At 41.2% G+C, this 16,343-nt stretch overlaps 1 protein-coding gene across 3 annotated transcripts in view; it reads right to left on the bottom strand.

Moving 5' to 3' along the window:
- Positions 1 to 16,343, bottom strand: part of prkg1b (protein kinase cGMP-dependent 1b) — a 150,254-nt gene that overhangs the window by 47,498 nt on the left and 86,413 nt on the right. For all 3 annotated transcript variants that reach the window (XR_007143706.1, XM_047817439.1, XM_047817438.1), the window contains exon 4: positions 1,789 to 1,894. Coding sequence is in view for 2 of the 3 variants with exons in the window: in XM_047817439.1 (XP_047673395.1) it covers positions 1,789 to 1,894 (106 nt within the window). In the remaining variant the exon portion in view is untranslated. The remainder of the gene's footprint in view (positions 1 to 1,788; positions 1,895 to 16,343) is intronic.

Here is a 16,343-nt window from a genome sequence, read left to right as displayed (position 1 = left end):
CGTCGAAGTAATTTCCAAACACGAATCCGATCACGGCCGACAAATATTACCGAGAGAAGAGAGAAGAGATTTCGTCTACCTTCAGTGTGTCTGAATTGTATCAGAGCGTGTGAAGGGATTCAACAATTTAGAGTTTATTCTTAAAAAAAAAACAGCCCCTCGTCTTTTATACAGCTGTTTGATTCGACCTGTTTAGCGTCCGTGACACGAGTTTGTTCCTGTTATCACTTACGCTTTAGCAGCTGTAAACAGTTACTCACTCATTTTCTCCTGAATTCAATAAATGACTGAATAAAATTGAGATCTGGCCATTTGTGGTCCATAATGCTTACTGAACATGTCTGTGTGCATCAGATAAATAACTAAAAAAACACATGTATTCTGAATGACCTTCATCCAGGTGACCAACTTACTGCTACTATACAAGACATTATTCTTAGAGTCTATATATATATTTTCTAGGAGACTTTTACAGCATTTAGCAGACGCCCTTATATCCAAAGCGACTTACATTTTATCTCATGTTTATACAACTGAGTGACTGAGGGTTAAGGGCCTTGCTCAGGGGCCCAGCAGTGGGAAACTGGTGGACGCAGGAATCGAACTCACAACCTTTCGAATTGGTAGACCACCACCCTAACCACTAGGCTACCACATCCCCTTTTTATATCATCATGACATTTTAAATCTCTTCCATCTCTAATCTAGACACTGGACTTGTTGACTTTCCTTAAAAAAAAAAAAAAAAAAATCAGATTATCGATTTAATCGTCCAGCGAAATGACCTAAAAAGCTGCTAAGTGGTGCCGTGTCATCCCACGATCGATGGCAGAAGAAACAGCTAGAACAAAGCAGCGGCTTTAGACATTGATTTGTGTTTCAGGATCTCCAGTAGGTTTAAATACTTAAAGAATAAACTATTATGTTTAAACAAACAAAAAACAAACAAACAAATTAATTAATTAACTAATTAACTACTTAACCAATTAACTAACTAATTAATTAATAAATTAACTAATACATTAATTGATTAATTAATTTAATTCTTGACATTTTTCATGTTCATGCACAGCAGGTATTATTATTATTATTATTATTATTATTATTATTATTATCACTCTTGAATGAATTCTCTTTTCTGATTGGTCAGAAGATACTGATTCACTTTCTATACATCAGCACTGACAGTCCATAAAATCACAGTTTATATTAATGTGAAACGTAAAATGATTATTTATTTATTTTTTCTATTATAATTATAATTATAATTTTATTTATTTATTTATTTGTTTGTTTGTTTGTTGTTGCTATGGTGAAGTTTTACTCAAGGAGATATTTATCCATTATAGCAATACGTCTTTCCACATTTATATTGTACAAATATAAAGCTGTACCTCGAACAACCAGAAAGTCTTTAAGGACTGAGAACTTGTGTTGGTTGTGATTTTTACTAAAGTAAAAAAAAAAAAAAAACTTAACAAGCTGCACTTTTTTGTAGTATTGACTTTAACAGATAGAGAGAAATGATAAAGGCTGGTTTAGGGAACGACTTTTCATCTCGCTTTTTTTCTGCCATTGGGAATGAAGAACAAAACCTGGCAAACTCACACACACACACACACTCGCATCTCAGACGAAACCTGCAAAAAAACTATACAGAAAAAAAATCCGTTCAAATTCTTTGAATTTTTGTTTTTCACCCCTTAAAAAAGATGAATCCTTTGAGTGAAGCTTCATTTCTTTATTTCTGTATATTTCTGTGTATAATGTGCAGAAGAAGAAACCCACCTTTTGAGGAACTCCATGTACTCTGCATGCTTGATGAGTCCTGTCCTCATCATGATGGTCTGGAAACACTGGCGGTCGATGGCCCAGAGCTTGACGTTGGTGAGAGCTGAGAGACACAAAACGAACAAGACGAATTCCATCCCATCACAAATAACATCTTTTATACACGTTTTATACAAGAGTCTTTATTCTGCCATTTAATCCAAAATTCCTAGATGCTAAACCCTACAAACCTAAGAGATACTTTAATCCAAGTCTAGCCTAAAGGGCATTATTGCTTTTTTTTTTTTTTTAAAGAAGCACATACAGTATGGCCCGGCATGCAACCAAATACATTTCCCTTATATTAGAGCTTTGCTTCATATTATTATATAATACTACTTTCAAACCCATTCCGTCGGAATAATTCTTCAAAGCCGAGTTACGCTCATGCCGGTGATGCCGAAGTGGAGTTCAACTCCAAGATGAATAACCTTATCTGCCTCACAACAATCCAAAGTCAGATTCTCGCTCACAGACAAACTGTCATAATTTCTGCCGTAAAATCGCTCAGCGGTCTGGAATGTTAGCAGAGCACAAAGAATTTTGGTGAATTTACAGTATCTGGTGTGCCAATGACACGTCAAATGTCAAAATTATTGTTTATATGAATATGAATAAATCAGTTATATCAGATCGAGTGTATTTATCAACCTACAGTACTCTCACATGCTGTAGACTATAAACTGTTTGATCTTCATTTTTTTAAGCTTTCAGCGTTCCATTATCCATCTTGAAATTGTTAAATTGTTCATTCGAACAAAAACAAAACAAAAAAAAAACATGCAGTTGTTTTAATGTTTTTTTTGTTTTGTTTTGTTTTTTTGTCAAATTGGGACAGAAGGTTGAACAGGAAACTGGATGTAGATTTATGCCTGTAATGATAATGTAGGGGGTCACGGGGGCTTAGTGGTTCGCCTCACACCTCCAGGGTTGGGGGTTCGATTCCCGCCTCTGCCTTGTGTGTGTGGAGTTTGCATGTTCTCCCCGTGCCTTGGGGGTTTCCTCCGGGTACTCCGGTTTCCTCCCCCGGTCCAAAGACATGCATGGTAGGTTGATTGGCATCTCTGGAAAATTGTCCGTAGTGTGTGTGTGTGTGTGTGTGTGTGTGTGTGTGTGTGTGTGTGTGTGTGTGTGTGTGAATGAGAGTGTGTGTGTGCCCTGCGATGGGTTGGCACTCCTTCCAGGGTGTATCCTGCCTCGATGCCCGATGACGTCTGAGATAGGCACAGGCTCCCCGTGACCCGAGAAGTTCGGATAAGTGGTAGAAAATGAATGAATGAATGAATGAATGAATGATAATGTTCAACCCAGAGGCAACAGTGACTAGGAAAAACTCGGAAAACATGAGGAGCAAGAAGAAAAAGCCTTGAGTTTACTTTGCAGCCCTCTTCTAAGCTGCTGGATAGAGGGAATATATCAGGTATAGAGAGAAACTAAAATAAAACCATTTTCCATGTGCTGAAAGGATTTAGAGTGTTTGCTACAATTGTCGTAAAGTCTCAGCCTGAGCTCAGGACCGTCTTTATGATCACCGCAGGAAGTTGAAATCTAGTATCAAGGTGAAATTATGTACTGAAAGCAGAAAGGGTTTTCTTTTCTCCGAGTAGTGTTTAGGACCCCATGTTGCTGTCAAATGCCAAACCAGATGCAAAGTATGTCACCCGAACAGGAGAGAATATGTTGTAGCTGAGATGATCAACAGATGGAAAAAATAAAAAAATCTGTAGATCTTCGACTCTATTATTTTAAACACTGAAGTGAAAAGGTAGCTGAAGGTAACGCACTGGACCAAAGCTATAGAGGTACATGAGAATGGATCGGTTTTTATTTTAATCAGCATTTCTTTTTATTTATTCTCTCTCTGGTCTGAGGCTATGGTGTAGTTTTGGATACCGGAATAAACAACCCCCCAACTGCTGACCTGTGTAATAGATGAGAGTGCTATAGGTGTAGAAAAGTGGAGGAACCAACCGTTTCCTTTCTTATACAAAGCAATAATTCTGTTCGGTGAATCACATAAACACAGCCTTCATCCTTCATGATCCTATCAAGCTTCAAGTCGACCACGAACTGATATTGTTTCAAAAGTTAGACATTGAGCACTGCAAGATTGATGGTTTTTCATCTCTCCATCAGATGGTCGGACCAGAGGAGACGATGTGACCTCTCATTCTGACTTTCTCACGAGTCTCCTCAACAGCTTCCCTGGACTCAGACGCTCACTCTTAACAAAACAGAAGTTATCAGCCTTGTTTTATCTCAGCAGCTTAGACACCAAAATCTAAAAAGACATTTATTGACGAGGCTGTCCAAACACCAACTGGTGAATCATCTGACTTCAGGGTTTTTCTCCAACACAAAACACACACTCTATTTAGGAACACCATTCATTCGATTATCCAACGTGGACACAGGGATTAAGTCAGTGTTCATTATGACCATGGAATGTATGTGCCAGCCAACCTGGTATGAATATTTCAGTAATCATTCATTCATTTTCTACCACTTTATCCGAACTTCTCGGGTCACAGGGAGCCTGTGCCTATCTCAGGCGTCATCGGGCATCGAGGCAGGATACACCCTGGACGGAGTGCCAACCCATCACAGGGCACACACACTCTCATTCACTCACACACACACACACACACTATGGACAATTTCCCAGAGATGCCAATCAACCTACCATGCATGTCTTTGGACCGGGGGAGGAAACCGGAGTACCCGGAGGAAACCCCCGAGGCACGGGGAGAACATGCAAACTCCACACACACAAGGCGGAGGTGGGAATCGAACCACCAACCCTGTAGGTGTGAGGCGAACATGCTAACCGCTAAGCCACCCTGCCACCTTATTATTATTATTTCAGTAATCTCCTAAGATTTTCTGACAGTAATTATTATTATATCACAACTATTCTCTGTGTGAAATGTCTCTTGATGGAAGAGATCATCTACATCAGACTTGTCTGAGCAGACAGAAAGGCTACAGTAACTCTTTACGAAAGAGATGAACAGAAAGGCATCTCAAAGTCAGGTAGATGTGCGACAGGAGCAGAAATCCATATCGTGTTCTACAACTATCAACAAAGAACTGGGATCTGAGACTTCACTGGGCACAAACTTACCGAAACTAGACATTTTGAGAAAGAATGGAACAAAAAAATCACCAGAGAAGTCTAACAGACTCCATGAGGAACGTTAGAGAAAAACAAAACACACGACAGCAACACAAATCCATCACCTACTTAACAATAAAGATTATTTTTTATCTTTCTTTTGATGCCAAACCTAATTTGAGTGTTTTTTTGGTCTCATCTGTCTATAGAAACTGGTTCCAGTTGTGGTACTTTGATTTATGAAGGTCAACATGCTGACGTCTTATTTCTTTTACACACAATCTCTAATCATCCCAGTCCTATTCTTCTTGCTGACGAATTATTAAGGGAACTTGGCCTGTGTATCACCTCATATTCATACCCCAGTATAAAAGGAAGATACACCTGAGAGAAATATAAATGAGAACATGCTTCAGTGAAGGATCCTACGTGAGTGCAAATAATTGTGGTCTGTGATTCTAAAAAAAAAAAAAAATCTATATTTGTTGATAGGACTTAAAGATTACATTTCTCTCAGATTTTCGGTGTAAGATAGATTTTTTTTACACATCTTTACTAAGGGTTTACCTCATTCTGTAGCTCACTATATATTTTGCTGTATCAATAAATAACGTTGGGGGGCGCACGGTGGCTTAGTGGTTAGCACGTTTGCCTCACACCTCCAGGGTCGGGGGTTCGATTCCCACCTTCGCCTTGTGTGTGTGGAGTTTGCATGTTCTCCCCGTGCCTCGGGGGTTTCCTCCGGGTACTCCGGTTTCCTCCCCCGGTCCAAAGACATGCATGGTAGGTTGATTGGCATCTCTGGAAAAATTGTCCGTAGTGTGTGTGTGTGTGTGTGTGTGAGTGAATGAGAGTGTGTGTGTGCCCTGTCATGGGTTGGCACTCTGTCCAGGGTGTATCCTGCCTCGATGCCCGATGACGCCTGAGATAGGCACAGGCTCGCCGTGAAGTTCGGATAAGCGGTAGAAGATGAATGAATGAATAAATAATGTTATTGACAGTTGAATAAAAGAACACTGATTATGTCGTTATAATTTATACTCACAGCATTTGTCAGGCAACCTTTATCCAAAACAACTCACATTTTTTTTTATAACTGAGGGACTGAGGATCAAGTGGCCCAGTGGCTCGGCCATGGCAGCTTGGTGGACCCGGGATTCAAACTCACTTCATTCCACAATCCAACACCTTAACCACTAGGCTACCACACCACCAATGACCAATGGCACCAGTCAAATTCTAGAACTTCTAGAAGCAGTAAGTAAACAGTCATTTCTCAAAGTTGATGTGTTGTAAGAGGAAAAATCGGCAAGCGCGAAGATCTGAGTGACTGTGACAAGAACCAAATAGTGATGGCTGGATGACTGGGTCAGAACATCTCAAAAACAGCAGGTCTTTTGGGATATACAGATTATTCCCCATATACAATGGTTAGATACCAAAAGATGTCCAAAGAAAAAAAACTCCTGATCCCGCAATAGGGTCACACAAATCTTTAGGCTCTCTGTGGTTAAAAGTGTTAGACTACTGATTGGAAGGTCATGAGTTTGAGTCCCAAGTCCACCAAGCTGCCACTGCTGGGCACCTGATTGCAATTGTGGCAAGGCTCATTGCTCAGTTGTACAAATTGAAATAAAAATGTAAGTCACTCTGGAAAAAGGGTCTGCTAAATGCTGTAAATGTTAAGGCTCATGTCAATGGGGAGTGAAGCCTGGGAGGTCTGGTCCAATCCCACAGTAGTATTAACCATTGTTGGAAATGCTAGCTATGATAGAAAGGTTTAAGAACACACAGTGCATCAGCGCGGACCTACACAATATTAGGCGGAAGACGTTCATTCATTCATTCATTCATTCATTTTCTACCGCTTATCCGAACTTCTCAGGTCACAGGGTCATCGGGCATCGAGGCAGGATACACCCTGGACAGAGTGCCAACCCATCACAGGACACACACACTCTCATTCACACACACACTCACACACTACAGACAATTTTCCAGAGATGCCAATCAACCTACCATGCATGTCTTTGGACCGGTGGAGGAAACCGGAGTACCCGGAGGAAACCCCCGAGGCACGGGGATTACATGCAAACTCCACACACACGAGGCGGAGGCGGGAATCGAACCGCCAACCCTGGAGGTGTGAGGCGAACATGCTAACCACTAAGTCAGGAGACGCTGTTTGAGACATTTAAGAGATTTTTTAGTATCGATAGGCAACCAGTCTTCACCCCCATACTGAACAGACAGGCAATTAGAGACACACTGGAGCCCAGCGAGATGGAATAACACACTCACTCCACAACACGCTTATTTTCTTTTTTTTGCTGTTGTGATCACTGACAGCAGCAGTGACAGCAAAAGCGTCTCCTTCAATGGGTCTGAACTAATGACTATCATTCTCTTGTATGGAGAAGTGGAGCAATAGCGCGAGGAATGCGAAAACCTGGAAAAATCTCTCTATTATATTTACTAGAGGCTAAATCTAGGGCAGTACAGAAAGAACCCGAGTGAACTGGTCAGCTGTGAAAGAACGATCTACACACTATTGTTTTTTTTTTTAGATCGATTTGTACGATGTAGAAGTTTCTGGAACTATTTCAATACCCGTCAATTACTTTATATTGTGTTTTAGTTTATCCCTCTTTAATAAGGAAAGGTTTAGATTAGAATGAATTTCAGCATGTGAAAGAATTGCATGGATGTGGTCATTTAAAGGTCACACTGATGTGAACATGACAAGACAAGTGTCTTGGTGATTAGAGACAGGAATACACGTGCGATCTTGGCATCAGGTCGTCAACAGGAACACAAACCAACAAGACAATTAGCTGAAATATCGATTTTGAAAGGTATATATATATTTTTTTCATTATAATTGTTATAATTTAATCGGAACATGTACATGACGAGTTAGCTAATTAAAAGCAGTAGCTAGAGGACATAAAAAATAGAATTTGCTCCTGTTGTGTTGTATCGAACGCCTTTGTCGTGTCCCACTCCACAGTGGTGTTTAATGGCTCGTAAGAAAATAGACACTCGGGGTTATAACAGTTTGTTGTTTTCTAAGTCATTCATTCATAGAAAAGAAATAAAATAAATAAATGAATAAAAATCTATTTATTTAATCTATCTTCAGAGTAAGCGGTGATATCAAACCTAATTCTGCTCTCTGAGAAGTGCTTGTTCATTAAAAATTAAAGGTGTTAACATCAAACACTAGAATACTGTGTAAGGTTACTTGAACAGAGATAAAAAAAAATGTCATACTGAAATCCAATTAAAGAGCTTGAATAATTCATCAATAATTATTTGTGGCGATAAAATAATTCATAGAATTTGTTTATACTCACTTAAAGGTCTGATAGGCCGATTTCCAAAAGGTTGTTGTATGGAAATATATTGTATTCGAATTTTTAATTTTGTCCAACTTTATACTGCTAATATTTATTGTATCCCAAGCCTCGATACAGGCGGCCGAAATGAGTTTCCTCCGTAGGGTGGCTGGGCGCTCCCTTAGAGATAGGGTGAGGAGCTCGGTCACTCGGGAGGAGCTCAGAGTAGTGCTCCTCCACATCGAGAGGACTCAGCTGAGGTGGCTCCGGCATCTGTTCCGGATGTCTCCCGGACGCCTCCCTGGGGAGGTCCAACCCGGGAGGAGGCCCCGGAGAAGACCTAGGACACGCCGGAGGGACTATGTCTCTCGGCTGGCCTGGGAACGCCTCGGTATCCCCCTGGAATAGTGTCTGGGGAGAGGGAAGTCTGGGTGTCCCTGGTTAGACTGCTGCCCCTGTGACCCTGCCCCGGATAAGCGGTAGAAGATGGATGGATTGATGGATGGATGGATGGATGGATGGATGGATGGATGGATGGATGGATGGATGGAAGCCTCAATGTTACATGGTGGATCAAAAGAAAAAGGTGAAGGAAAACCTTTTGGAAACACTTCCCCAAGTTAACATGAATGGAGTAGGCAGCTCCGAGGTTGTGTTAAGGTTCTGCGAGGTTCTCTCATTTCACTCACTCATCTTCTACCGCTTATCCGAACTTCTCGGGTCACGGGGAGCCTGTGCCTATCTCAGGCATCATCGGGCATCGAGGCAGGATACACCCTGGACGGAGTGCCAACCCATCACAGGGCACACACACACTCTCATTCACTCACACACTCACACACTATGGACAATTTTCCAGAGATGCCAATCAACCTACCATGCATGTCTTTGGACCGGGGGAGGAAACCGGAGTACCCGGAGGAAACCCCCGAGGCACGGGGAGAACATGCAAACTCCACACACAAGGCGGAGGTGGGAATCGAACCCCGACCCTTGAACAAAGTGCCAAATTTCCCTGCCAAATATCCGCTCGGGTCTCGATCATTTATTTTTCCCCCGGCATAGCCGAACAGCTCCTGAAGGTAGCGACGAATCCCAAAGCTATCAGAAATCAATTACTGTGTTATTTTATTCTGGTGTTAATCTTCATCAGGATCCAAATATTCAGCCTTATGTAACAAAGTGTGGGAGAAGAGTCTGGATCTAGATGTAGAACCTTTAGCAATATTCTTAGCAAAAGAACTAAAAGAACAGAACATACTGTATGAGATACAAGAAAACAGAAATGAAGGAAAAAAAATTTTAAAAAGATGAAAACAAAACACACACATTCTTAAACAGACTGACAAAAACAAGGAACAGATGGAGTAGTGTGAGAGAGGGTTATCAAGGACAGGAAGCAGAGCCGATCGGCCCTATACGCTCGCTACGCAAGTTGCGTAGGGCCCCGCAAATTACGCAAGGCCCCTCCTCCCCCTGCCTCATTTTACAGCGCGTGTTAATGTTTACTCTGCAGATGACCATATGAAGCTGCGCTATCCATCTGGCCATGAAAAGAGAAAAAAAGAAACAAAATGCGAGAACAGCAATCAGGTAAACTCGTGTTCTCTTCAAGTTTGACGTCAGCAAGCGCAAATAACAGTAAAGTTAAGTTGATGTGATTCTGTCTCTAGTCTCTATCTGACTAGCTAAATTAGCTGTGCAGTGCTGACAGTGCATCTCTTGGTCTGTCTGTCTGTCACAAAACAATTTATTGCGTGAACATTCGCATGAATAAACGCCCAAATCGCTGCGCTTTCCAGCAGCAACATCTGTGTGGGGACCAGTACAAAATAGCGCTCATAGTCATAGTGCTCCTAAATGACAATGTTTATAGTCTCTCAATCAAGGTTACAACAATGTTAATGCAATATGGAAACCAATGGATTTACATTGGAATGGGCATAATGCCAGGTCAATATGAATGCACATCCCTCAGTAAATAATAACCATCAGGGATCAAGTATTGTTCTCATGCATACTATAGAACACAGTGATACAGTACGGCAAGCCATTTTAGCTTTTATACATTCACATGATATGGATTTTTGATATCAACAATTCAGTTTTCAATACTTAAAATGTAAATATTAAGAGTGTGATTTGTAGTAGTAACCATAATTTTCAGATTTCTGATATCTGCTATTGCATATTCACTAGGAACAAACTTTTTTAAAAGGATGGAGTGTGTAGTGGGAGCAGTGGGGTGTCAAGTGTGAATAGGTGGCAAATGGTTTACATGGCTCACGGGTCAGGTACCGTAGGAGGGCCCCTTAGCAGAATTTAGCTGAGGGCCCCAGGGAGGTCAGGATCGGCTCTGACATGAAGCGATGACCAATTAAGGAACGTCGGAAACACCCCGAAAGGGTACGGATGCTTGCGGAGACACAAAGATCTGAACTAGAACGAACTTGAGGAAATCATTAACACTTTATTAAGCCAACAACGTGACACGTGGCATCTGTCCGTACTCGAGCTGATAACAGAAAGAAGGATCGTGCAAATTTTCTGAAAGTAACATTCATTGAAACAGCATGTCGGAGTTTGTTCAGAATCGTCCCCATGTTGCTTAGTGTTCGGTTTCTGATTCAACTAAATGTTTTTAATTCGAATGTAAAAACTGATATTATCATCAAAATCTTTTTCTCTCACTGTTACACAGAGATGGGGGACTCGAGTCATATGACTTGACTCGAGTCAGACTTAAGTCGCAAATTTGAGAAATATTAAAAAAAGACTGGACTTTGACTTGACATTCATGACTTGAGACTTACTTGTGACTTGCACATCGTTTGAGGGACTGTTTTGAATTGTGTGACCTTTTTGTTTTTGCAATTTTATGCAAAACTCATTAACTTTAAGTGAAATGTTTAAGTATCATTTGTTGCTTTCTGAGACTTGGCACACTAAGTATGGTACAGTTTATAGTTATAGTAGTTATACATTTTAGCCTCGTTCACACCGCAAGTCTTAAGGCTCATTTATTTTGCTCAGATCTGATTTTTTTTTTTGTTTGGCTGTTCACATTACCTTTTAAAGTGTGGCCTATATCAGATACCAGTGTGAACTGTTTGCTGTTTCGAACTGACCCGCATGCGCAAACGAACGATAACGTCACACGCGGCACGCCGTTTCGCTAAAGTAAGCATTTTCGCTTTTCTTTCTAAATGTGTGTGTAGCGGCAGCACAGAGACGCAGTGTTTTGAAAATTTTCATATGTCGAAGGCAACTTTTGATTATTTGATCCATTTTGTAGGCGTAGTCACGTTTGTGTGCGTACTCGCCGGCGCATAATTGTGACGAATGTCGATGTACAGTAGATTGACGTAAAAGTCGCATCAAATCCGCCTCGGTTGTTCACACTGCGGCCACATTGGAAAAAATCAGATTTGGGTCTGATTCAGGACCACACATGGAAGTGGTCTGAATCTGATTTGAAAAAAAAAAAAATCAGATCTGGGCCAGATTTGAGTGTTCACACTACTCCTGAAGAGGTCTGACCTGGTCACGTGACCCCCAAAAAATCAGTTTTGGGCCACTTTTACCTGCACTGTGAACGGGGGTTAAGTTACCAGTCAAAGGTTTTCCCACCTACTTGGGGCAGGTGTGACTCAACTGGTTAAGGCTCTGGGTTGTTGATCAGAGGATCAGGGTTCAACCCAGCAAGGCCCTCAACCCTCTCTGCTCCAAGGGGGGCTGTATCATAGCTGCCCCTGCACTCTGACCCCAACCTCCTCAGTTAGGGTATGTGAAGAAAAAAAAAAAGAATACCACTGTGCTGTTGTCAGAGACATGGACAGAGACATGGACAGAGACATGGACAGAGACATGGACAGAGACATGGACAGAGACATGGACAGAGACATGGACAGAGACATGGACAGACGACTCACACCAGGGAAATGAACAAACAGAGTAGATATAGGGAACAAGAACCGATCACAAGACGATCACAGACTAAGACAAAACACCTGGGGAAGAGAATGAGTGCAGTTAATGTCCATGGTAACAAATAGGTGGGCGGGGTCAACAATTAACAGCAGGGAATGACAGCAGACAGAAACAAGGGAAAACACAGACAGACTCGTTACAGTATCATAAAGGCTTCTATGCCTCTGTTCTACTTTACCTCAACTAGCTTTAAAGGAGTTTATATTGTAGATAGTCATTTGATCATTGGAAAAGACAAAAGCTACTTGCTTAGATGTCTTGTAAAACTTGCAAGTCGTTGGGAAATTTAATTACATTCCTGACCCGGAAAAAAAAAACACTTTTCCACCAGAAACAAAAAAAAACCTACAATTTACAGCCAACTACTGATCGATTTCTATCGGTGGATTTCGGACTGATCCACCATCTTTACCCAATAATGCATACAGAGCATGATTAACACAGTCTACCAAACTGTCCACACAATCATCACAGCTATAATGAATCTGAACTCCCATACGGTGAATATGATTACTGACACTATAAGGTATATGGCAGACGCTCACGATCATCGTTAGCAGCGATGCAGGCTAATAAATATTCAACACTCATCATAAATCCAGGATAAATCCATCTCAGATCTGCTATCAAACAGGTGACTGGAACGCAAGTCACTTCACTCCAATCAAAGCCATTCACGGCATGAAAAACAAACCAAAAGCTACACAGAGGAGAGAGAACGATCGGTCAACTTAAATTAAGATTCATTCCATTATTGATTGGAGTCTCTTAATGTTATTCATGGCAAAGTAAAACAAATTAATGACAGACCCTTTATCACAGAGATTGCTTTTCTGTCATGGGAATTAGATGAGACGTGACATAAAGGAGGAGTGAATTCTGTCAATCATCGGATCAGATTCGACTTTATAGTCATTCTACATTGTACATGTGTGACGTGTACAAAGGAAATGAGCAGTGACAATAAAAGAAAGAAACTTTAGCATTCATTCATTCATTCATTCATTCATTCATTTTCTACCAGCTTATCCGAACTACCTGCCTATATCAGGCGTCATCGGGCATCGAGGCAGGATACACCCTGGACGGTGTACCAACCCATCACAGGGCACACACACACTCTCATTCACTCACACACACACACACACACACTACGGACAATTTTTTTCCAGAGATGCCAATCAACCTACCATGCATGTCTTTGGACCGGGGGAGGAAACCTGAGTACCCGGAGGAAACCCCCGAGGCACGGGAAGGACATGCAAACTCCACACACACACACACACACACACACAAGGCAGAGGCGGGAATCGAACCCCCAACCCTGGAGGTGTGAGGCGAACGTGACTTTAGCATCCATTGCTATATTTTTGTTCCTGCACAGAAGTGACTCCAAGCTTCGGGCTAGAATCTGCACGCTCAGTAAAATTTACTAACTATAATAAAAATATGTAAATTTAAACCGTAAATGGTCTGAAAAACATCTCAAGCATATTGTTGACGTTATATAATAGCAGGATTCCTTTAATAAGAAAAAATGACTCAAGCTGCTTTTGGGAGCAAAATAAGAGACCCTATTACTCAAAAATATCTAAAGTGCCTGCTTTAATATTATAGTCACTGCAATAGATGCGTCCAGTTTTCCAATTAAAGGGCAAACAGGAGACTGATGCACTTCAGGCAGATTAGAAATATCCCTTGAGAGCAACCGCTCGCTGTGCAGAGAAACTAGACTCCATGAAGTGAGTTAAGAAAGATACTGAGTTAAAGATGATGATTCTCTGAAGGACTGATAACTGATTCACTTCTTATATTATCTGAATATTTCTTCTAAGTGACTTTAAGTCGGTCGGCATCGGTTACACTGCGGCCGCGTCCCGAATGGCGTACTATAACCTACGTACTTACACCATACACTATGTATTCATCTAGTGTGAAGGGTATGGTTATCTTAGATAGAACACTTAGCCAAAGTTTTATTTTTTTTACTAACTGGACGTTTAAGCCGTTCCACAGTCGATTGCAAATGACGTCATGTCATGCGATGTAGCACAATTTGGTGAATTTTTTACACTACTAAATAAATCGCACAACGTGAGCTAATTTAAAAGACATCTTTAAGACTTCTGGTTCACCGTTGTGTCGTCGGCCATCTTGAAAATATTTTCTCATTATTTGTCTGGTAGCCCCGCCCTTCTTCCACTATATAAGCAAAACCGTGAGCATTAAGCATTTAAAGTGTCCAACATCCTCTAATTAAATAAATGTATCATCCAGGTACTTGAAGTTCAGAAGTATTGTAGGTGTAGGTTTGAGATGTACTTTCATACATTATGATGTCACAGTGCTATAATAAAAAGAGAAATATTCAGTTATGCGGCAGCAGCGTGAATGCGTGACGAAACCGTGTACCAGTCATCGAGAGTCTCTCGTGTCGGCACACTTGCATCATCTGCCATAGTTTCAGACCCACGGTACATTCTAATATATCGGTCTTTGGAAAACTGGAAAATTGTAACGAATGCCTGTGAGCTGAAACTCAGACTATTTCTGAACATTCGCAATAACTGGTAATGACAGACAAAGCTATTCCAAAACTAGCACTAGCACTAGCACAGCTTCTGTGGAGGAGTTTGTACAGTATATAAAAATGCGTTCTAGCGTGAACAACAAACAAAGCTGCAACAACAAAATCTGTCGACATAATCGATCATGCTGATTATGAAATGTTAATGACTTGATTTCTTTTCTTTTTTGAGTCACAGTGGCTTAGTTTAATCTGTGGGTGGAGGGTTTGTGTTCTCCTTGTGCTTTGGGGTTTCCTTTGTCAGTCCAAAGACATGTGCTGTAGGCTGATTGGTGTCTCTAAACTGTATCTGGACTGCTACAGAAAATGGATAGATAGAAATCCGTAATATAGGGGGGCGCATGGTGGCTTAGTGGTTAGCACGTTCGCCTCACACCTCCAGGGTCGGGGGTTCGATTCCCGCCTCCACCTTGTGTGTGTGGAGTTTGCATGTTCTCCCCGTGCCTCGGGGGTTTCCTCCGGGTACTCCGGTTTCCTCCCCCGGTCCAAAGACATGCATGGTAGGTTGATTGGCATCTCTGGAAAATTGTCCGTAGTGTGTGAGTGTGTGAGTGAATGAGAGTGTGTGTGTGCCCTGTGATGGGTTGGCACTCTGTCCAGGGTGTATCCTGCCTCGATGCCTGATGACGACTGAGATAGACCCGAGGTAGTTCGGATAAGAGGTAGAAAATGAATGATACCAGTTTTTTTTATTAGACTTCTTCAATTTTCACTACGATAACAATATCAGAGCTCTGATATATATATTTATAGCATTTGGCAGACACCATTATCCAGAACTCATTTCCTACAGCTGAAGGTCTTGCTCGTTGGCCCAGCAGTGACAGCTTAGTGGACCTTGGATTCAAACTCACAACCTTATAATCAGTAATCTGACACCTTAATCACTATGCTAACACATCCCAACATCCCTGTCTTTGTAACCATGCGAACAGTCTACATGCTACTGCCAATACGTTACGCAAAATGACCACAACATTTACGTGAATCAGCGCCGTATGTGTTCACTCTGTGGATCGAGACACCAAATATGATCCGGTGCCTCAGGCTTCAGCCACAGAAAAGACTTTATATCAGTTCAGTGAATCCTTAATTATTCGATTCATTATTTGTACTATAATTCCTATGAGTTACTGAGTGAATATGTGAAAAACACACACAAAATTGGAAATCTGAACTTCTCCAAAGCTTTTTTGATGATCATATCCTCCCTCTTAAGGAGATGGTGCCAAAGTGAACCGCAGCGGATTGGCAGCAGCGATGGATGTGCTTTCTTCACTAAACAGATATCTGGGAATTTTATTCCATGCCAAGGCAAGCATTACGTTTGGTGGGCTTACTGGATGTCAAAGTCGATTTGAAGTAAAGTGAATAAAAAAGAAGGAAAAAAATGTGTCTACGGGAACTGAAAAAACTGAACGTTTTGTTTTTTTCTTTTCTTTTCTTCAGCTGACTTGAGTTACAGAGACAGAAGTTTAAAAGG

The sequence above is a fragment of the Tachysurus fulvidraco genome, chromosome 8, assembly GCF_022655615.1.
Source record: "Tachysurus fulvidraco isolate hzauxx_2018 chromosome 8, HZAU_PFXX_2.0, whole genome shotgun sequence".
Lineage (NCBI taxonomy): Eukaryota > Metazoa > Chordata > Actinopteri > Siluriformes > Bagridae > Tachysurus > Tachysurus fulvidraco.
This window is presented reverse-complemented; position numbering and strand designations above follow the sequence as displayed.